The 22,818-nt window shown below is 39.6% G+C and overlaps 1 protein-coding gene across 1 annotated transcript; it reads left to right on the forward strand.

Moving 5' to 3' along the window:
• The first annotated feature begins 7,148 nt into the window (after positions 1–7,148).
• Positions 7,149–20,876, forward strand: cybrd1.S (cytochrome b reductase 1 S homeolog). Its single transcript, XM_018238854.2, has 4 exons — positions 7,149–7,405; positions 16,310–16,518; positions 17,907–18,061; positions 18,913–20,876. The coding sequence occupies exons 1-4, from the start codon at positions 7,219–7,221 to the stop codon at positions 19,196–19,198; spliced, it is 837 nt and encodes a 278-aa protein (XP_018094343.1). The 5' UTR covers positions 7,149–7,218; the 3' UTR covers positions 19,199–20,876.
• Positions 20,877–22,818: the final 1,942 nt, after the last annotated feature.

The following is a 22,818-nucleotide window of genomic DNA, read 5'->3' on the forward strand; positions in this document are numbered from 1 at the left end:
TCGTGCCACCCATCCAACCTTACTAATTCTCCTTACCCCCTATCTGACCATCACCTACTCTCCTTTCAGATAACATTTTCACCTGCACTATCACAACCATCTCTCTCCACCCACACATACAGAAACCTTAACGCATTTGATCCACAACAATTATCAACAGTATCAGCACATTCCATCTCTCATATTAACAATCTTTCCTGTCCAAATAGGACAGCTTCTCTCTACAATGATGCTCTTTCAATAGCTCTTGACCGCCTTGCTCCTTCTATCACCCGTCATAGCCACCCAGCTAAACCCCAACTGGGGCACACTAGTGTAACTCGGTACCTCAGAAGATGTAGTAGATCAGCTGAAAGACACAACTCAAAGTCACAAACTGATCCTCACTTTATCCACTTCAAATTCATGCTCTCCTGCTACAATTGAGCTCTATCAATAGCTAAAGAACAATACTTCTTTTCTTTAATCTCCACTTTGTCCTCTAAACCACAGCGACAGTATTTAACTTTAACTCACTCCTATGCCCCCCTCCACCCATTAATATAACCGCCCAAGATCTTGCTCATTTCTTTAATGAAGAAAATCGATCTCATTAGACTGAGCATACCGTCTGACAACAATCTCAGATTATATTGCAGTCCATTCACATCCACTCTGCACTCCTTCACCCCTGCAACACTAGATGAAGTTAGCAAACTTCTAGCCTGCTCAAAACCCACAGCCTGCTCACTTGACCCCATACCCTCTTGCCTCCTTTATCCAATATCTGATACACTCTCTCCTTCACTTACCCACCTGTGCAACCTTTCACTCTCTATTGGTACTTTTCCATCCTTATACAAACAAGCACTAATCACTCCTATCCTCAAAAAACCTTCCCTTGATCCCAACTCTCCTGCTAACTATCCGGTTTCCCTTCTTCCATTCACATCCAAATTACTGGAAAGGCTTGTTTACAAACGCCTGACCCTCATCTGGCATTCATGTCACTACTCTTTCATGGTTTACATCTTATCTGTCTGACCGTTCCTTTAAAGTTGCCTTCTCTAACTCTATTTCTACTATGTTCCCTCTCTCTGTCGGAGAGCCTCAAGGCTCTGTTCTAGGTCCCCTGCTGTTCTCGCTCTACACTACTTCGCTAGGAAAACGTATTCAGTCATTTGGACTTCAGTATCACCTTTATGCTGATGACACCCAACTCTACTTGTCTACTCCTGGCCTCTCTCCTTCTGTCCTTTCCCAAGTTACAGACTGCCTCTCTGCTGTCTGAACCTTTCAAAAACAGAACTCATTATATTTCCTCCAAGATCTTCCCTGTCCCTTCAGATATCACTCACAGTAAACAACACTACCTTTCATTCCACCACACAGGCACGCTGCCTAGGAGTTATCCTAGACTTGCATCTGTCTCTTTCACCACACATCCAAACACTTGCAAAATCTTGTCGTATTCAACTGCGCAACATTGCCCGAATACGACCATATTTCTTTTCAGAATCAACCAAAACACTTATTCAGTCTCTTATCATCTCCCATCTTGATTACTGCAACCTACTCCTCGCAGGTATTCCAACAAGTCACCTTTCACAACTCCAATCTGTTCTAAATCCTGCTGCTAGACTTCATCTATCTCTCCGCTCAATATCAGCGGCTCCCAATCTCCTCTAGAATCAAATTCAAACTTCTCACACTTACATTTAAGGCCCTTGACATTGAAGCCCCTCCCTATATTTCATCTCAGATCTCCAGCCCAGCCCAGCGTGATTGAAACAACCCAGGAAGACGATTTAATGGTGTTGGAGGGTCCCCTGTACTAAGGTTTGCTGGACTGGGGCGAGCTTTGGGGGGCTTTTAGCTGCTTATATTTCTTGTGCAGCTTCTTTTCACGGAATCCTGATACATTCCTATTTTTATAGGAACATGTCAGTATCACTTTAAAGTAATTTCCAATATGTGTAGGGTCAGCAGGGTGACACAGCTGATAAAGCATTAGAGCAAGTGAGTACTCAGAGGAACATATGCCATTGTTATTTGTTTTTTCTTTCTAGTTTTCTAATTTTGTCCTAGATTCTTTGTCCTTTTCTAAATACACAATTAAATATTAACCCTGTGACTGAATTCATACACTGATGGAGCATAAATGAGTGTAAAGCATATTGGAGAACCCACAAGTAAAAAATTTAAATCAGTGATATTTGTTTACTTATAGCTCAGCCACAAAGCATATGTATTAAAAGTCTTTATAGCCAGTGGAATAAAAGAGAACTGGAAGTATCTGTGATGTGCCCCTGTTATAGTAAATGATCTTCAGAGCTGAAATGAAGCCAGAATTGAGCCCCTTGTCAGATGGACAGTTCAGAATGGAGTCCTCCATTAACCCTCGATATTCGACCCTTAGTAAATGTGCCCCTTAGTGTTTACCCAAAAAGAGGTGGATTAGCTCACCAGCCCCATCTACTTAGACTGTAAGCTATATGGAGCAGGGACCTCATTCCTACTGTGTCTCTTACCACATAGCACTTAAGCTCAATCCCTATTTGTAATATAAGGCACTAATTTTGCCCAGGAGCAGTAACCCATAGCAACCAATAAGATGTTTGCATTTAAACAGGTGACCAGCAAATTCTACCTGCTGATTGGTTGCTATGGGTTACTACCCATAGGCAAACTTAGTGCCTTATATTACATAACCCCTAATGTCCTTATGTGCTTTGTGTACTGTGCATATTTATTGTATTTATTATGTGCTTTGTCACCTCCCTGTGTGCGCTATTTATATATTGTATTTTTACGCATTGTAGGTTTTTGAAGTAATGGCAATATAATGTACTGCTGCCCTGCTATTGTAAAACTGGTATGCTTGCATCAGAAACACTAATATAGTTCATATAAACAAGCTGCTGGGTAGTCATGGGGGCAGCCATTCAAGCACAGGATACATAGTACCAGTAGATAACACATAAATTCTGAAGAATCCCATTGTATACTACAGAGCTTGTCTGTTATCTGCTGTTCATTGTGTGCCTTTTCTCATTTTTCAGCTTTAAATGGCTGCCCCCATGGCTACAATGCAACTTGTTTATAAAAACTGTAGTAGAGTTTCTAAAGTAAACACACCAGTTTTACCAGTGCAGGGTAACAGTACGTTATATTTTCATTACTTTAAAACCTTTTCCTATAGGTATAGAATGGGTAGTGCTTGGCCCTAGAGAAGGGGGTTTATCTACCTTACTCAATAGGAAAGACATAAAATGGAATTTTATGTGGAATACTAGATAACCCTTGGTTCTAAAATCTGATTTTCATGTACAGTATCTTGTTACAATAAATAATTATTGTATAAGTGTAGATACTCTTCAAAACATTTTCTGTATCTCTATCTATTTTTTAACATTTTTTCAATTTATCTTCCTTGTTTTTAAGGCCCCCTCCCTCTTGGATTCCATTGGTTAATGGTGGGGTCAAGAAATATATTCTGTTCTGTACACTGAATCCTGTTTGTTCAGCCTGTGATTATGTTTAATAAATGTTATGTTTAATGTATATTAAAATCAGAATCCATGTCATCTGCATCAGCATGTTCTGGGTCATTCCACAAATTAAGGGTTATACTTCATTCAAATTAAGTCAATATGTTGGAGGGTTTACTGATATCAATGGGGATATTATGGAATTCACATGCATAGAGAGATTACTTTAATATAGGCACAGTACCCCAGTAATTCTAATTTTCTATCTCCTTTAACAGTTAAAGGGGTAGCTCAATGTTAACATAACTTTACTATGACATACACAGTGATAGTCTGTCTTCGATTATTATTCTTTTTACTGTTTTTTTAATTATTAAGATTATTGATTAGTAGTTCTTCAGTTTGCAATTTTAGCAGCTATCTGGTTTCTGGGTTCCAATGTACCCTAGCAACTAGGCAGTGGATTGAATGAGACAGTGGAATATGAATAGGAGAGGGCCTCCTCTCAAAAGAAAACGAACATAAGTCAAAAGCTCACATCTTAAGCTCTTTCTAGGCTCCATATTGGGTTTGCAGTGCAGTTTTTGGGTTCATTTATAGAACCCTGTGGAACTAGAAATAAAAGCAACTACATTAAAGCGGGTCTTCCATTTTATGCAGTAATACACACTTCCTGAAAGTGTTGTTGCCTGAACCTCCTTACTAACACAAATTAATTGGGCAACATCAAAAATTCCAGAGCCTCTGGGCTAGGAAATTTGGGCAGCCGAACAAGTTGTCCCCCACAAGTGTCTGTATAAGTCGTTATTAACCCTTTAATAAAGGGAACAGGGGTGGGTCTTATTTATAAAGACTGGCTGAACCAGTTGTGTGTACCTGGAGAAAACACTCTGTATAATGACATCTTTCCCATTATACATTTATCAACATTTTGAAAAGATTTTCAAATTATTTAACAATGTAGTTGTAGGTATGTGTTTAACCATTTTCAGTTCTCTGGGTCTGGAGTCATAAAACAGTAACAGGAACCGGTAAGAGAGATATTGTTTTAACATTCTCCTTGGCAGTCCATGGTTGATTTTGTGGAGAACTGAATGGAAATATGCCCATCAGAACACAGTGTGGCAACAAGTGACCCAGAAAGCTTCCCTTCATGGCTCTGTAAATCCCTCTGTGTTGTCTGGTTCCTACTTCCTTATATGAAAGACTGCCAGCTAAATAAATAGTTTTGTGTCACTGAATATTATGTTCCCCATCTGTTTCCTGTTATCATTCTGATGTTAAGGTATTCTGCTAAACTTCCAGTCACAATGCCTGATCCAATTATTCCCAAATCCCTGAGATCTCTCATTAAGATAATAAATACTCAGGATTTAAAAGTCAGATTCTGATTCTAAAATCACTTGAGGAACCAACCAATCAATATGCTTTATTTTAGCAGTAACAGTAACACAGAGGCCTAGATTTCTAGATCGTATATAAAAGACCAACATAGGGGTTTAAAATGATTATTGTGGTGGCTTTGGAACTATCATATATATTATAGGTCTGAGTGTGACTGAGCATCATGAAAGCAACATACATGATAATCAAAAGATACAGCACAACATGGGACAGAATGGTAATGGAAATGTGTTTATTATGAGCTCCTTTAACGTTTCATAATTACCATCCTGGAGTGACTACAGGGCTCTTATCATGAGACACGCAGCCTCATTTACTAAAGGTAGCCATACACTCTAAGATTTGCTTGTTTGGAGAGGTCACCAAATAAGCAAATCTTTCCTGCAACAGGCCTGCCTTGGGTGGGCAATATCATGGCAATGCAATTGTTTCATATTGCAATGGAGGGGATAAAAAAAATCCAGTGAGGACCACATCAATGAGTTGATGCAATCCCGATTTGGCCAGATATCGATCAGAGAGATCACCACAGTCCGCTAGAGTGAAATTCCGCCACTCTCCATTCCTATGGTATTTTTACCATGAAGCTCAGCTCATGAAGCTGTGCAGAGAGCAGCTTTGGATGTAAGTGTTTTACATTTAATAAACCGTGTCAATTCTTGCAACAAATGAGTACATTTATGCTCAAGGCTAGAACTAGGGGTAGAGCCATGGGTCAACACACCCACACAATAAAAGATTTGAAGTAGAGTGGCATGAATGGAAAATGCAGTCCTGCCATTGATGTCGGCATAATGTACAGTGGGTATTTTCTTGCATAATTTATTCAACTGGCAGAAAACAACATGGGTGCAGGTGTTAAGCACAGGCCTCTCTTGCACCTGTAAGATTGTACTTTACACATTATTCACCAGTTGCTAGTTGCTATTTCTATGCCCGTGGCACATTGGGTGCAATATGATTATTTATAACCTTAATTTGGTTATGATATGCTAAGCACTAATTAGCATGGCATAAATAATGTCTGCACTTTCATCATCAGCTTTTATCCTATCAGTTCTGTTTCACAGTCAAATGCTTATTTCTTGGTATTATGAGTTTCACAAGTGGCTTTGATTTTAGCCGCATTTGTTATGGTTCTCTGAGACCCGTCACCCCACACATACATCATCATCATCATCATCATCATTTATTTATATAGCGCTGTCAAGATACGCAGTGCTTTACTGCAGTTATAGCAAACAGGGAATAAATGGTGGATAACAGACAAGGATTACAGAGTACAATAGGGTTTACAAACTAAAAGGTTAGGGTACAATTGAGACATTAGGATTGTATAAACACTTTTTCATTTTTGATACAGCAATGATTAATTAAGGTACATCGAATAGGCCTCTTTAAACAGATGGGTCTTTAAGGAGCGCTTGAAAGTTTGGAAGGAAGGAGAAAGTCTGACAGCTTGTGGCAGAGAGTTCCAGAGAAAAGCAGAAGCCCGAGAGAAGTCTTGTAGACGAGAATGGGCAGAAGTGACCAGAGGAGAAGTGAGGCGAAGATCAGAAGCAGAGCGTAGGTTTCATGAAGGAGTGTATTTGGAGATTAGAGATGAAATATAGGGAGGGGTTTCATTATTAAGGGCCTTGAATGTGAGTGTAAGTAATTTGAATTTGATTCTAGAAGAGATTGGGAGCCATACATAACATCGATACTGAAGAACAAGAGGCTGTTGGTGGCTAGGGAACTGATAGGAAGTCGTGGGTGCTCTATTTAATAGGTGAAAGGGACCTGCTGCTCCAACACATTGCTGAATTGTATTGTGCACATTTAATTGAGTTATGGGAAAATGCAGCCCCAAACACCTCAGTATCCCTATACATTTATATACTATTGGACTTTATGTTGAGTTTGACAAAATAATTCTGAAGAAATATAGGCAAGCAATCATCCTGGGTGCCATTGCCCCAATGCAAAAATTGCATATCTGAAAAATGTGACGTGTACACAGTGTATGTAGTAGGACTAGTATTTGTATACAATGTACAGTCTTGGCCCTGGGCTCATTTCCCCTCCCTGTCCCTGAAGTCAGCTCTGAAGGTTCCCTCAGTAAGAAAGTTTGTCCCATGTGATGATTAGTTGAAGATGTGAGATATCTGGGATTCCATCCAAAGTGAAATTACACAACACAGACTGTGACTGTGGAGCCTGGCTGAGGGGGACGTCCTTTCCACTCCCGCCTCCTTCCCTCCATCACATCAGGGAGGAAGGGGTTGTTAGCTGACACTGCAGCCTCCCTCCTCCTCCTCCTCACACAGTTATTTGGGAGTCAGACCACATTGGGCAGCTGAAGATGGAAGGTTACAAAACTTTTTTGGTTTTCCTTGTTTCTACCCTCTTGCTGGGATTCCTGGGAGTGATTTTTACTCTAGTTTGGGTTCTTCACTGGAGAGAGGGACTTGGCTGGGATGGAGGAGCTGCAGAATTCAACTGGCATCCAGTCTTGGTCACCTCAGGCTTCATCTTCATCCAAGGCATTGGTATGTCACATTCATTATCTCTTGTAATGAGAGGAAGGGTGCAAACAGACTCATCTAGCTAGGGACCCATATACTGTATAATAAGGCCCCATATACTAACAATTATAAGTGTGGGAGTAAGATGATATACTAGAGCAAGATGCATATAGTAGGACAAGATGGTGGCAGTTACACTTTATGCCAGTGTTGCCCAACCTGTGGCCCTTCAGCTGTTCAATGCCATCTAAATATCTAAATTCTGTTGAGGGATGCAACAGCTATAATTGGCATAGGATTGACAATCCTACTTTATATACAACATGGGGCCTGGGAAAGTCAGTTTTGTACCTGGCTGTAGTAATACTGCCACCAAAGCTGTACTCTATATGCTGCTAGCTGCTCGGTCACTAATACAGGATCCATTATCCGGAAACCTGTTATCTGAAAAGCTCCAAATTAGTCTCCCATAGACTACATTTTATCAAAATAATCCAGATTTTTAAAAATGATTTCCTATTTCTCTGTAATAATAAAACAGTGCCTTGCATGTGATCCAAACTTATATACGTATGATTAATCCTTACTGAGTTTATTTAATATTTACATGATATTCTAGTGGTATGAACATCCAAATTACAGAAAAATCTGTCGGAAAGCAACAGGTCCCAAGCATTCTGGATAACAGGTCCCATACCTGTATTTTGTAAATGAAAACCAGAGATTGGCCACACATATTGCACCAGTCTATGTTATATACTACAACCCCCAGTCTCGGCTTTCACAGAATGCTGAGTGTGGCAACACTGAGCCAGATATTTATTCACATTCCAATGGAAGTTCTGCCATGCAGGCTTAAAGGGATACTGCCATGGGAAAAAAAAAATTTCAAAATGAATCAGTTAATAGTGCTGCTCCAGCAGAATTCTGCACTGAAATCCATTTTTTTTTATATTCAATTTTGAAATCTGACATGGGGCTAGTGTCAATATTCCAGCTGCCCCAAGTCATGTGACTTGTGCTCTGATAAACTTCAATCACTCTTTACTGCTGTACTGCAAGTTAGAGTGATATCACCCCCTCCCTTTTTCCCCCCAGCAGCCAAACAAAAGAACAATGGGAAGGTAACCAGATAGCAGCTCCCTAACACAAGATAACAGCTGCCTGGTAGATCTAAGAACAACACTCAATAGTAAAAACCCATGTCCCACTGAGACACATTCAGTTACATTGAGAAGGAAAAACAGCAGCCTGCCAGAAAGCGTTTCTCCCCTAAAGTACAGGCACAAGTCACATGACTGGGGGCAGCTGGGAAATTGCCAAAATGTCTAGCCCCATGTCAGATTTCAAAATTGAATATAAAAAAAAATCTGTTTGCTCTTTTGAGAAATGGATTTCAGTGCAGAATTCTGCTGGAGTAGCACCATTAACTGATGCGTTTTGAAAACGATGACAGGATCCCTTTAAGGCTTTAAAATGACCTAAAATTATAACTAAAAATTTTCACTGTAGGCACTGGTTTTATTTTTATGAAAGAGAAGTATAATGTACCTTGTAGTTTTGTTATGAAAAAATGAGTGGTGTAGCAATAGGGACGTAGACCCTGTGACTCCATAGAGGAGTGCGGGTCTCCCTGACCAATGAAGAATTTGTATACAGTGTGAAACTGTCTGAGGGGCACTTAAATGATTCTACTGTAAATAACTAGTTGCGCCACTTTCGTTTATTATGTACACTATTACAAGATTCAAATGAATTCTATCACATTGAAATGTAACTCCCCCTAAAAGTGAAAAAACTGTCTTTTACATAACAGAAGTGCCGTTAGCTGCATCTTATACAAGTCAGCTGATGTCACTGTTCGGAGACACTCACACACTCCCCGAATGCAGCAACTTCTGCAGTGCTACATGTTGCTTTAAAGTACTCTATTCCTTGTGTTTGTAAAATGGGATAAAACAACCTGTAGCCCTACAGGAGTTGCTGCATTCAGGGGGGTGTGTTTTGCTGTATAAACAGTGATAGCAGCTCACATGTAATGTTACAATAAGATGCAGTTATAATATAAATATATAGTATACATAATATATAAAAATGATTTATCATTGCCTGCATTTTGAGAGTTATAGGTTAACAACCCCTGGGCCATGATCGAGCAACATTTTGAAAGCAAAAGTTTAATATATTAGCCATATACAGTATGTCTTGGCCAGTCATGAGGGGGTGGAGGGGATACAACATCCTTTGTAAAAATGGTCTTGTGAAATTGCTTATGAGTCATGAACCAAAGGGGAACTTTTGCAAAAACAAAAATTTAATATGAGCTTCAGCTCTTGGATATAAGGATTTTTTTAAAATACAATAACCATCATCCCCTCGGCAACCTGTCTCGCTGCAGGTTTTGATTGACACTTGACATTTTTTGATCTGCCTTTGCATAGACAATGTACTAGAGCTGTCTTGCAAGATCTCTTAAAGGAGGAACAAACCCTTAAAAAAAAAACCTACCCTACGTAGTCCCCCCTCCCTCCTCCCCCAGCCTAGCTGCCCCCCGGGCCGAGTTCACAGGTGGCACCTTCTTCGTCTCATCGGTAATCTTCGGAATGAGACCGGTAAAGTGTCGCATGCGCAGTTGGAGTGGTTTTATGCTTACAAAACTTACAAAAATTGCAGAAGCGCCGGTCTCATTCCGAAGCTTAGCGACGCGGCTGAAGATGGCGCCTGTGAACTTCAATGCCTGGATCTGCCCGGAGGGGTAAGTAAAGAGTTAGAGGCATTTGCTCGGAGGGGGGGCAGCTAGGCTGGGGGGGAGGGGGGTCTATGTAGGGTAGGGGGGTAGGTTTTGTTTTTTTTATTAAGGGTCTGTTTCTCCTTTAAAGAAACACTATACCCCAAAAATGAATACGTAAGCAACAGATAGTTTATAACAAATTAAGTGGCATATTAAAGATTCTTACTAAACTGGTATATTTATTTAAGTAAATATTGCCCTTTTACATCTCTTTCCTTGAACCACTATTTCGTGATGGTCTGTGTGCTGCCTCAGAGATCACCTGACCAGAAATACCACAACAGAAAGATGTGTGGAAGCAAAAGACAGAACTCTGTTAATTGGCTCATGTCACCTAACATGTATGGTTTATTTGTGTTATATTTTAAAATGGCATTTTTCTATTTATGGTTACCCAATGGCACATACATTATACAGTATAGTTTTCCTTTAAACAGTATAGGAAGGATTCAGCTGAATCAATAAGGTCACCTTGTCATAGGTAGAGTGCAGGAGACTAATAGAATATACCGTAAATGCAATATAATACAATATAGAAAATGATGGGCTTTGTACTGGCCTCAGACATGCCAAAAATGTAAATATTACCACAAGCTTGGAAAATGAACAAAGACCAGGCTTTGCTTGGACAAAAGATATTCCAAATTCCACGACTGTAGACATCTTACAACAGCATACGAAAATTATGCGACTGCTTCCAGTCAGTAGGTATCAAGAAATGGCCTTGCAAATCTTACATAATGCTTATCTAACTCCAAGCAGGAGATATAAGATGGGACTTCTGCCCTCTGATGACTGCCTTAGATGCCAATCTTCCAGAGCAGATTTAATACATAACATGTGGTCATGCCCCCCTCTACAAAATTTCTGGCAGGAGGTGACAAACTATGGTGCTCAGGTGGTTGGAAAACCTATTCAGACACAATTGGAATGGGCACTGTTTAGCGATGTTACACATCTGACACAATTATCGAAAACAGACAAAAACTTAATAGGGAAATTGGCGGCAGCGGCCCGAAAAACAATACTACAGCATTGGCTGAGTAAAGACCCCCCCAACATTGTTTTTGTGAAACAAAAACTACACCACATTTTTTATATGGACTGGTTGGAAGCCACAACCAGTAAGGAACACAACACTGAAAAATTTTTCAAGACATGGGAGACTTACATGGGAACCCTACCGCAACAAACCAGACATCTCACAATACATACATTTCGCTACACGACATGGTATGACACAGCGTTGCTCACGGAACACCCGATGGTCATGGAGTCATCCCAGCACCTTGGAAACCAACCATTAAACCAACAACAACCGAGTCTAACACCCCCCAGGAGCCACCAAACCAACAGATTGTTAAGTTCTTATTCGTCAAATCCTATGTAGAGACTTATTCAACTAACTTAATCTCTTATCTGAGCTGAAAGTTAAATTGTTACTGTTTTTCCTTTTTTAAACCATAACCAACCTCAGAACACAATACTTTAGAATTAATGATAGATAATGTTAATCATACATGACAATGTAATTTTTGTGTGAAAACCTTCAATAAAAACAAGTTTTAAAAAAAAAAAAAAATATTACCACAAGCCCATTATTTATGGTGTTTTTTTTAATTGCTGGCCTGTTTAGAATTACTTACTGAAAGCTTAGTTTTTATATTTTTTGCAGGGCAGTTTGGGGCAGTGGCTTAACTATAGAGAAAGCAGACCCAGTGGCTGCAGGGGGTTAGGGGGTGCCTGGAATCGAGCGGGAGGAAGGGGAGGTGGTTGCAGGTTACTGGTGCACAAACAAAAAAATTGTGTCATGAGTCACCTGCAGTTTTGTGCAGGGGGACCTGAAATTTGTTTTCTGTTTTAAATCTGGAACGTTACAGAATACCAGGCAGTAAAACATGAAATTCGGCCATATGTTGACATGAACTGGCTAGTATGGTTGGAAAGTATACAGCTGGTGATAAAGGAGGAAAGACTGTCCAGTCATTGATTTAAAATATCCTGACAAATTTGGCAGCATCTTTTTTTACCCATGTCCACCCAAAGTAAAGCAAATGTTGGTTTACTCTGCTTAATTTGAATTTATCTCACTGTGTGTGGCCAAATAAAGTCACAATAAAGGCAGCAGGGTTGCCACCTGTTTGGTTTTGACCCAAACAGTTCAGTTTTTCTAAGGCCTGTTTGGGTCTGTACTTTCTGTACAGTTTGCAGCCTTGTGAAACCTGAACAATAATCAGGCCAACAAAAATGAAAGACATTTCCGTACTAAGATTCCTCAAAATGGATTAGTGATTATCAAGTGCAATGCATTTGTTTTTATTACAGAAACTTAAAAAAGCAAATCAATCAAAAATAAGAAATAGTTTTTCTAAATTAGTATTTTAGAGCTTTATGGGTAACTCATTTCTGTAAAATCGATCCCATCATTGTAATTAAAGGATTGAATTTACTAATCAGGCAGAATATACTGTAGATAAATATAGCATTGCCATCCATGTGGTTTTGAACTGGAAATGTTAGTTTTTTAAAGGACTGCCTATTCAATACTTCCTGTCCGGCTTAACACATTGAGAAAACTGTACAGAAATCCAGCCAGTTATGTCTAAGTGATGAAATAACCTTGTGCTGGCATCATAACTCCACTGATATCATTGTGTATGTCTATGATGTCATCATGCCCACCCCAACATCACTGCTCCACACCCAGTGCTATCTGCCCTGCTCACTTTGTTCGGGTTTAGCTACTGGCAAAGGTGGCAACCCTAAAAGACAGCCACAATTGTATCAGCTCACAGGTTATGCATCAAAATTTATACTTGCACGTTTCAGCACCAAAATCCACTCCATGTACCTGCACCGTGGCCAAAGCCGTTGCTTATGAAGCTGGCAGAAAACTGTTAGGAGTAGGGGCTGATCCTTGACCTGCATTTATCCTCTGGCTGTGAACCCATCGTGTTTGGCAATATAGGGGAATTTGGGGGAACAGAAAACACTGCCAACCAAAATCCCTGGCTGATTTTGAACCTCCTGCTTTATCTCCACTGAGCATACGTCTATTTTTATCTTAATACATAATTCCTAGTCAATGCACCCGCAAGGCACTGTTTTCAATGTTGTTTTTTATTCCTTCATTAAGATGTACTGCAATGGGTCTTCACCTTGTCTGACCAGTGCCTTAAAGGAACAGTTCAGTGTAAAAATAAAAACTTGGTAAATAGATAGAATGTGCAAATTAAAAAACATTTTTTCCAATATAGTTAGTTAGCCAAAAATGTAATGTATAAAGGCTGGAGTGACTGGATGACTAACATAATAGCCAGAGCACTACTTCCTGCTTTACAGCTCTCTAACTCTGAGTTAGTCAGCAACTTTTCAGTGAGTTTGCAATTGATCCTTAGCATGCAGCTCAGATCCTTTCAAGTCCCTTATTGGTTAATGCTTGGTAACCAATCAGTGGAAACCAAGAGAGCTGAAAAGCAGGAAGTAGTGTTCTGGCTTTTATGTTAGACATCCAGTCACTCCATCCTTTATAAATTACATTTTTGGCTAACTAACTATATTAGAAACATTTGTTATAAAGCACTGCGTATCTTGACAGCGCTATATAAATAAATGATGATGATGATGATGATTTTGCACAGCCTATCTATTTACCCAGTTTTTATTTTATACTGAGCAATTCCTTTTAAGATTTTCTGCCTGGACAGACTTACTAGGGGTTATTTACTTTACGCAGGTGTGCTAGAGAACTAAGTAGAACAAGGTCACACCCCTAGTGCTTTCTTAACAAGCACTTGTGTCTCAGGGTAAGCTGCACTTTGCTCCACGCACCAGAAAAATCCTGCACAAGGAGCACAGAGCAACATCAGGAAGCATAGCTAGCCCTGTCCTTACTGCCTACCTGATGTTTTGATTGACATGGAAATGGCACTTGATTGCCATCACTTACCCCTCTTTTATTGAGTGCTGTGTAATGCAGGCAGTGCTCAAATCAAGGGGTATGCTGCAGATTACTGGCTTTTTTTGCACTTTGCAAACTTTGGTGTAACAGAAGTGACCCCTCCTGTGATTAGATGGGCCTACCAGACAGACGTGACTTTCTTTCATAAACAATGGCCAGTGAGGCTAAACTCTGCATGACTGTACAATTGCACCTAAAGGGGCAATTTAGTGTTAATTCAGTGCAGATCCTTAAAGGAGACTATTTATGTAAAAAACAAGAATATACCAGTACATTTTACTCTTTTTAGATATAGAAGAAATATCTAAAGCTCGAAAAAGTTGTATTTTTTTGGTTAGGATCGGAGGACCTGATAGGGAACTGAAGCCTGGCTTTGCTTGTGTGACTGCAAGGCTGTGATTAGCTGTCCCCCTCCTACTGTGCTTCTGGCAGGGACAGTTAGGACACGCCCACCCTTTATTTGCAACATGTACAGGGAACAGTGAACATCTATAGGGAGCTCTAATAAAAGGGCTATTTTTAAAGATAATATTAATTTTTAGCACAATGTGAAACCAACACCATACTTTATACATAACTGCCTGCTAAATTTTAGTTCAGTTTTAGATTATCCTATATGTCCCCTTTAATAATGGCCATGCAAGTATGAATGCTTCGCACTGCACATGTTAACCAGAGCTGAGGACATCATTTTGCATGAGACCCAGTGCCAGGCAATATAACCAGACAAAGCAATCAAGTGTTTGTCATGACTCAATAATGACATTAAAAACACAAAATAGAGATTAAAACAAAGGAAGATGATTAAAATAAATAAAAGTGCAGACACTGAGGCAGGACAAGTAAAGCTCATCACAAATAGGTCCTCAGCTTCTTCTTCTTTGTATGCTTTGCTTTCATCGGAGCTTCCTTGGTCTTTGATTCTACCGAACCTTTGTGACTGAATACTTATTTACTTTAATAACTTGTGTATGCTTTACACTGAAATTGGAACACTTGCCATTATCTCATTTACTAGTTCCTTTTGGAACATTGCCCAACCCTAACAGTGGCCTGTGTTTGACATGAACTAGGGGTCAACGACACTGTATGGCCAGATATAGACACCCCTTTTACTTATTGGTTTTGGCTACTGTCACCATGCAGATCAAGAGCATAACCATCAAGAACTGGGAGGGAGCTCCTGTTGAGTCAATTAGTGATCAGGGGGAGGGATCTTTCAAAATGTGTTTCCCCCAACTGGAGCGCAGTGCTTGAATATTATGACACACCTCCTGTGGAGGAAACTTTTTTTTTGATGATAGAAGCAACAGCCACCATTGCTGATACAGGTGTGTGTGTGTCTCTAGAGGGGACAGGGCCGCTTCCTCCTGTAACTGTAAGAGCCAAATTTCCAAAATTCAGTGCCCCTAGTGCAGAAATCGCTATCGCTCTATACCAGCTTTCTTATTTTCCCTCTTGTTTAATGCTGCATTTTCTCTCTTTAGCTCTGGAGGTCACATTACAGTGAAACCTAAATTTTACATCTGCTGATTTTAAGTTTCCCCTCGTTTTACATTGTTGTTTTGTGGTCCCAGTTACTGTATATATTATGCATTCCCTTGATTTTACATTTTCCTGGATTATACAAATTTTTTCTGGTCCCCTGAAAAACGTAAAATGGGGGTTCTACTGTATCTATCGCAAAATCCACACTAGGCAACTTAGTCCCTGTAGCCTCAGCCTAAGGCCACATTTCAGTGGTTGTGAAACCTTTTCATTTCCAGCACCCCTTGAAGGTCCAGCTTTTGGCCAAGGCCCCTCTTAGTTTTTTAAATGTGTATAGATATAGGACAATATTACTGTATTAATTAATCATTTGGACACAGTTCCAAGAATATCTAGGACTGCAAATTCATAAAAATACAACAAATTCAGGTTGAGTACCACCTGCTACTGCTCCCTAAATTCCCACAAAGGGGGCAATATGATCTATTTATGATTACTAGATGGTGGAGAATGCAGTTGCCCCTACTCAGTACAAGCAATATGTCTGCTACAGTGTGCACATGTAAATGCTTATCTAATAAACCATCGCAACCCAGAAATACAGACTCTATTATTGGAAATGAAAAGGAAAAAGTTCTCTCTTGGCAGCTCCAAGTCATTAACTTGCCCTTCTCTTTCCTCTTCCCAGCTATCATAGTGTACAGATTGCCATGGACCTGGAAATGCAGTAAGCTGCTGATGAAATTTATTCACTCCGGGCTTCATCTCACAGCATTAGTCTTCACCATTGTGGCTCTGGTGGCCGTGTTTGATTTTCACAATGCCAAAAACATCCCAAACATGTACAGTCTGCACAGCTGGATTGGACTGACTGTTGTCATCCTGTATGCCTTACAGGTTAGTATCCCTTATTCATGCACTTACTCAGTGTCCAAGACCAATTCAAATCCATAGGGCTGACACAGGATTCTGAGAATTGTAGTTATGCAAAAGCTAAAAAGAGCATCTTGCTATCTCCTGCAGAATCCTAATTCAAGCCAAGTGGCTTGTTTTAAAGATGTGGTTTATTCTATTTTTGTACTACATAATACAACATTTCTGCAGGTTTCTGTACTCTAAAATAAAGCACAGAAACCTGCATTACCCCACATTTGGCAGTGTATTGAGGAGTACGGTGCAGGCATTTAGATAGATCTCCCCTACAAACCCCTACCATCCCCTAACTTGCACCCCCCGGGGTAATAAATGATCCCTTTAGATTTTAGAAAGATCACTAAGGGGAACACATGTATGCATAATACTTATGTACTCACTCACAGTTGAGGGAAAATCTGGTCAGGACTTATAGGACTATGGATTATGTCTTTTCTGAGACAAGCAATATGAGAGCCCACATGTATAATAGTAAATGTGCAACAAATGCATTTTGGCCTGTTTTTATCTTGATTTCAGGAATAATACAAGAAAATACAGATGTGATTAAGAGCAGGATATATTTACTTACTGTTAAACACTGTTTGGCCTCGCTGTGGCTTTAATTTACACCCTGACCATTACAATACTGGACATATGAATTTATTATTCTTTTTTTTGGAAGGTATTATTTTTCATCTAAAAGTAAAAAGCCCAGCATGAGCTTTACTTTTCTGTGAAAGCTTCAACATTTCCCACGTAATTTAGGCTACTTACACTATATAAATAGTATAGTGAACTCCTATAAGCAACACTGTCCCTCAGAACTCTACTGACTACTTGCTAGGAACTTCTGGATCAACAGCTACAGATGGGCTTTTAATGGCTGGATCTCACACTCTTATGGGGGGGGGGGTGGCAGCACCAGGCACAAAAATCTACATAACAAAACATTTATACCCTATGGGTTTTTAAAAATCAAGGGGGAAATATACATTTAGTCAGTTGGACTTCTGGTAAAAATGTATGTATATTCCATAGAACTAATTTAATAATTTATTTCAAAATATACTGGGTTCCTCTGTTAGAAATTAAGGCTGACCAAATGCTTATTTCTATCAACCAGCAAATTCTCAGAGCAACCCCCCACAACATTTCCTGCTGGCTGCACAGAACTGTGGGATTTGTAGTTCCAAGTAAGTGCTTAGTAGCTGCTCTTACAACACACAATGAGGAGAAAGAAGCTTGCAAGCTGTAGCTCGCAGTTCAGTAGTCAGTGATTGGTAGAGAGTTATCCTCTATAAATCACTAGTATTGTCATTATTAAGGGTCTGCACTGAATTGGTTCTAAATTTTCTTTTATGTTTCCTCAGCTTGTTCTAGGTGTTTCAGTCTACCTGCTTCCTTTCGCCCCAAACACTCTGCGAGCTGTCCTCATGCCCATTCACGTTTACTCTGGTTTGTTAATCTTTACTACAGTGATAGCCACTGCTCTAATGGGAATCACAGAGAAACTAATCTTCTCCCTGTAAGTATGGACGATTTGGAAAAATAATAAGCAATATGATAGGGTGTAATAATGTCTTTTTTGGAATTATGGCCATATGTTTTTGTAGGTCAAGCCCATGGAAATTTCAAGGGTTATAAAGGAACTAACTTAAAGGGGAACTCCACTTGAGCTTTTTGAAAAGTAAACATAGTTTCAAGCAACTTTGCAGTATTAAAAAATATGCAGAATTTTCATGATTTTTAATGGTTTGGAACAGTTCCCTAAGCCTAGCCCCCTGCTCTCCTGCTGATCTGTCTGACTATTTTGCTGAGCTGGCTGACTACTGGAGTGACTGGATGTCTAACATAACATAACAGAACACAACTTCCTGCTTTTCAGCTAGTTAGTCAGTGACTTGAAGGGAGGGCACATGGGACATAGCTGTTCAGTAAATTTTGCAATTGATCCTTAGCATGCAGCTCAGATTCTAAAGAAAACAGTTATGACCCATGTGCCCCCCCCCTCAAGTCACTGATTGGTTACTGTCTGGTAACAAATCAGTGGAAACCAAGAGACCTGAAAAGCAGGAAGTTGGGTTCTGTTCTGTTATATATATCCAGTCACGCCAGCCTTAATACAATACATTTCTGGCTAACTAGAAACATTTTTTATTTTGCACAGCCTATCTATTTACCCAGTTTTTAGTCTTATACTGAACAATTTCTTTAAAGTAAATTGCCCGATAAGCCATCTTCCCAAAATCTCTGTTTGTAAACTCTGTAGGTCCAACACCAGCAAAGGAGACAGACAGCCTTTTTATGTTTCAGAATTTATATTTCTGTGCTAGAAAATGTAAAAAATAATTCTTTTTTAATGTTTTCACCCCAAAGGAAGGAACCACCATACAGTAAAATGCCCCCTGAGGCCATATTTGTCAACACTTTCGGTCTCCTTATCCTGGTATTTGGCGGCCTGGTTGTTTGGATGGTCACTACACCAGCCTGGAAGCGCCCTCGGGAGCAGGACATAAAAACCTTAAGCCCTACTGTATTTTCTCCAGAGAGAACAGAGGAAGGTTCCACTGTCACAGAGAAGTCTGATGTGGAGTTAAATAGTGAAGCGGCCAGGAAGAGAATCCTGAAGCTGGATGAAGCAGGACAAAGGTCAACAATGTGAACAGGTTTAGGCCCTGTTACTGTGGATTTTGCTTCATTCCTGGAAAATATTATTTGGGAATTCCAACATTATTCCTGCAAAACAACGCAAGGTTACTCAGTGTTTATACACAGGAATACAAGCCAGACAGGGACTGAATGCGTTCAGGCTAATTTAATAACATAGGTGATAGATTGTGGTACCTGTTGCTTCCATTTTGTAACTTGTAGTAGGCTAAGTGATTGATATTGCCTGTGTTAAAAGATGTAAACCCTTGAAACAAATGAATGCTGAATTGCTTGTGACTGATACAATTCATTTGAAACAACAGCGCCATCTGCTGTTCAGTTCTGTGTGCCACCCACAGTCGGCAGAACATTAAATTACTGAGCGAAGTCTTGTGATGTTGCTCTGAGAAATTTTATATTAATTTGTTTTGAGGGTTTACTAAATCGGCTCTATAAACTGTGTAACAGTGGATGTTTTCAACAGGTATGCTCCAGATCTTGTAGCGCATAGCAACCAATCAGATGTTAGCTTTAAAGGAGAACAAATCATATAATTGATGTGGGGTGTCATGTTCGTAGTGGATGACCTTCTACTTGGGGCCGGTGCAGTTTTCATTTGACAGGAGCACCAGCATGGGGTATCAGTTAATTTAAATTGCAGGCCATAAGCTATTGCTGCTTTGTATTTGCTATAAGAATGTATAACACCCCACAGAAATTCTTGCACCACACAGATGATTTTAGATTATTTTAGGGATTCTGTAGCATTACGACTGCTTCACTAACCTGGTAAATGTTAAAGTGAAAAAGGTAAACTACACTTTATATAGTTTGTCCTGCCAAGAATAATAAATAGGAAAGGCATGATGCATTTTATTGGAAATAGTTCTCAGTCACACCTACGGTGGGCTAGTCATAGCAGCACCATAGTCTCATTCTACTGGTGAAAAATAGAATTGTTTTTGGAGGAAAAATTTGATCAAAAAATTGTTATGGTAACAAATGAAACAACACATATTTAATATTACTGTAATAGATTTTACCCCCTAAAGTCACTATATACGTGACAACACGAACACGTGAAAGGTTAATGACACGCAATGACATTGTTTTGGGATGCTGGGAATTAACAGAGAGTGTCTGATGCACACACAAGCAATTGCCCATTTATCTGATTTCAGCTAACTGACATTATTGTATGTACTGGCCAATGTAGGGGTCTGTTTTGATAGACTGCCCTGACATCTAATCAAATCCCAGTCAGTGTCTGTCAGATGGCCTTATTTACTGGTGTTTCCCATCGGCCTATAGATGGCGGTATCAGCAGATACTAAAGGCGGGGCCCACGTCTCCTTTCTGATCCACACACCATGTTATTTAGCCAAATATGTTATAATCTGATATATATATATATATATGTATATAAGCCCTTAGCTACTTTAGCCTTGATACAAATACAAGTTCTATGTGTGTGTATGTATATTATGTGTATACATACAAATAACTCTTGGTGTCTATAATAGTGTCATTCATATATAGAGAAAGGAGAGAGAGATCACCATAGACAGTTGTTCCTTACTAGAGAAGCTACTAAGTACTTTGCAGTTATGATATTATGTATACAGTAGAACCCCCATTTTACATTTTTCAGGAAACCAGGAAAAAATTATGTAAAATTTAAAATCAGGGAATCTTCAGTTTCTGAAGAGGAGCACATGCAGAGAATCGGTAAGTAATTTCTTGATAAAAGCTTTTCGATTTAAAAGTTTAAACTGTCTTGGTTTTTTTTCGAAACAAAATCTACAAAAATTGTTTTTTTTTTATGTTACTGGTCTTTTAAGCATTACAGCGTTAATATTACACTATGGGGGTAGAAATAGAAAAACTCTGGCACTCAAGGCAAGTGAAATGCAGGGTTTCCCCATGCTTTTTATCTCTTGTGCAGACGTGCAACGTTTCGGGGTGACCCCCTTTATCAAGCATACATACTGACCAGGGCTGGAACTAGGGGTAGGCAGAGTAGGCACGTGCCTAGGGCGCAAAGCTGGGGGGGCACCAGGCACGCACCTGCTCTGTTGCCTACCCCGTGTCCGGTCCCTTCTCTCTCAGACTGCCGAGTGTCTTTCACGAAAATGTGTCTCTGCGCGAACACCATGTCGCTCATGTGCGCTGTAGCGAAGCTTGGCGCATGCGCGCTGGAGCGTAGTTTTGCGCATGCGCAGTTTTGCGCACACTGAGCCGGCGACGTGCCCGCCAGGTTGCCTAGGGCGCCTGGCCGGGTAGGCCCGGCTCTGATACTGACCATAGCGCAAACAATATAAAGAGTGACCAATTAAATTAATTAGCATACAAAATTACCAACATTCAGTTTGAAAGGCAAGGCTCTCGACCAATCACTTAATAGCATGTGAAAAAAAGTTTTTTTAAAAAAAAACTTTAAAAACAATCACACAATATTGCATGGAAAAATGTTATTTAAAACAGCAAAAATTCTGTGAAAATCCAAATTGTGCCAGGGCATTCAAACCCTTCAAAGTGCTAAAATAAACCATGTGTCTGAAATAGAGATGAAAAGGATACAAAGTAGTGGGTGCAAGGCCTCTCTGTCAGTCACAAACACAACCTAAAGCAATAAGTGATTGGTTCAGGACTGTATAAGGGGCAGACTAATTGGAATTGACCATTTACAGGCAGGACCATGGCAAAATATATATCTGGTCAGTATTTGTAACCTCTTTATTTCACAAATAATAACATTCATAGAGGAAAAAAGGCAGTTTTTGGGTACATCAGGACAAAATTTTGATGTTAAATCTGGGAAAACATTACTTAAAATAAGGAAAATGCACCCATTGAAATGCATTATAAATTGGCGGGACCACATAAAAAAAATGTAAAATGTGGGAAAACTTAAAATCAGGGGACTTAAAATCGAGGTTTCACTGTATTATCTGACAGGAGCCAACACAACAGTATCATTCTTTGTATATTCAAACAAAAAGAAACTCACAAACCGTAACGTATTTTCTATAGTTTCCAGGGGCTCACACTTACACATATATCTATGTATTAAAAGCTTTAAACATATCTTGTGCCAATAATTACAGTCTCTATACGCTGGACGTAATCAGAGAGACAGTGGCCATAATATATATATATATAACAGCCGAGAGACAGATATGGGAAAAATAACTGCTTCACAAAAGAGCTTTTACACAAGTTGTATTGCTGTTTGTTTGGGACTTTAACATTTGAATATTCTAATGCCTTTATTGGTGATAGATGGGTTCTTCCCCACTTCCTTTATAGTTGTATACATACAGACCAAAACATTTTGGGCTCATGTGCACTCACATTTTGCATGAAACTCACTGGTGATGTACCATAGTGTGTAGCTCAATACAAGGGATATCACACAATATACTGTTCAATTGGGACCAATGTCACTAGTTGTGATATCGCTACATAGTCAGGGGCAGAGGGAGAAACATAAGTAAACATAAAATGAAAGCAAAAGTGATATATTTAAAGCTCTGACCTAATTATATAAACAGGTCAATTATGTGTATACAATGTTATTAGCAGGCCTGTGCAAAAAGGTTGCTAACCTGTAAATATTGGCTTGGGAATCTG

The sequence above is a fragment of the Xenopus laevis genome, chromosome 9_10S (genome assembly GCF_017654675.1).
Source record: "Xenopus laevis strain J_2021 chromosome 9_10S, Xenopus_laevis_v10.1, whole genome shotgun sequence".
NCBI lineage: Eukaryota > Metazoa > Chordata > Amphibia > Anura > Pipidae > Xenopus > Xenopus laevis.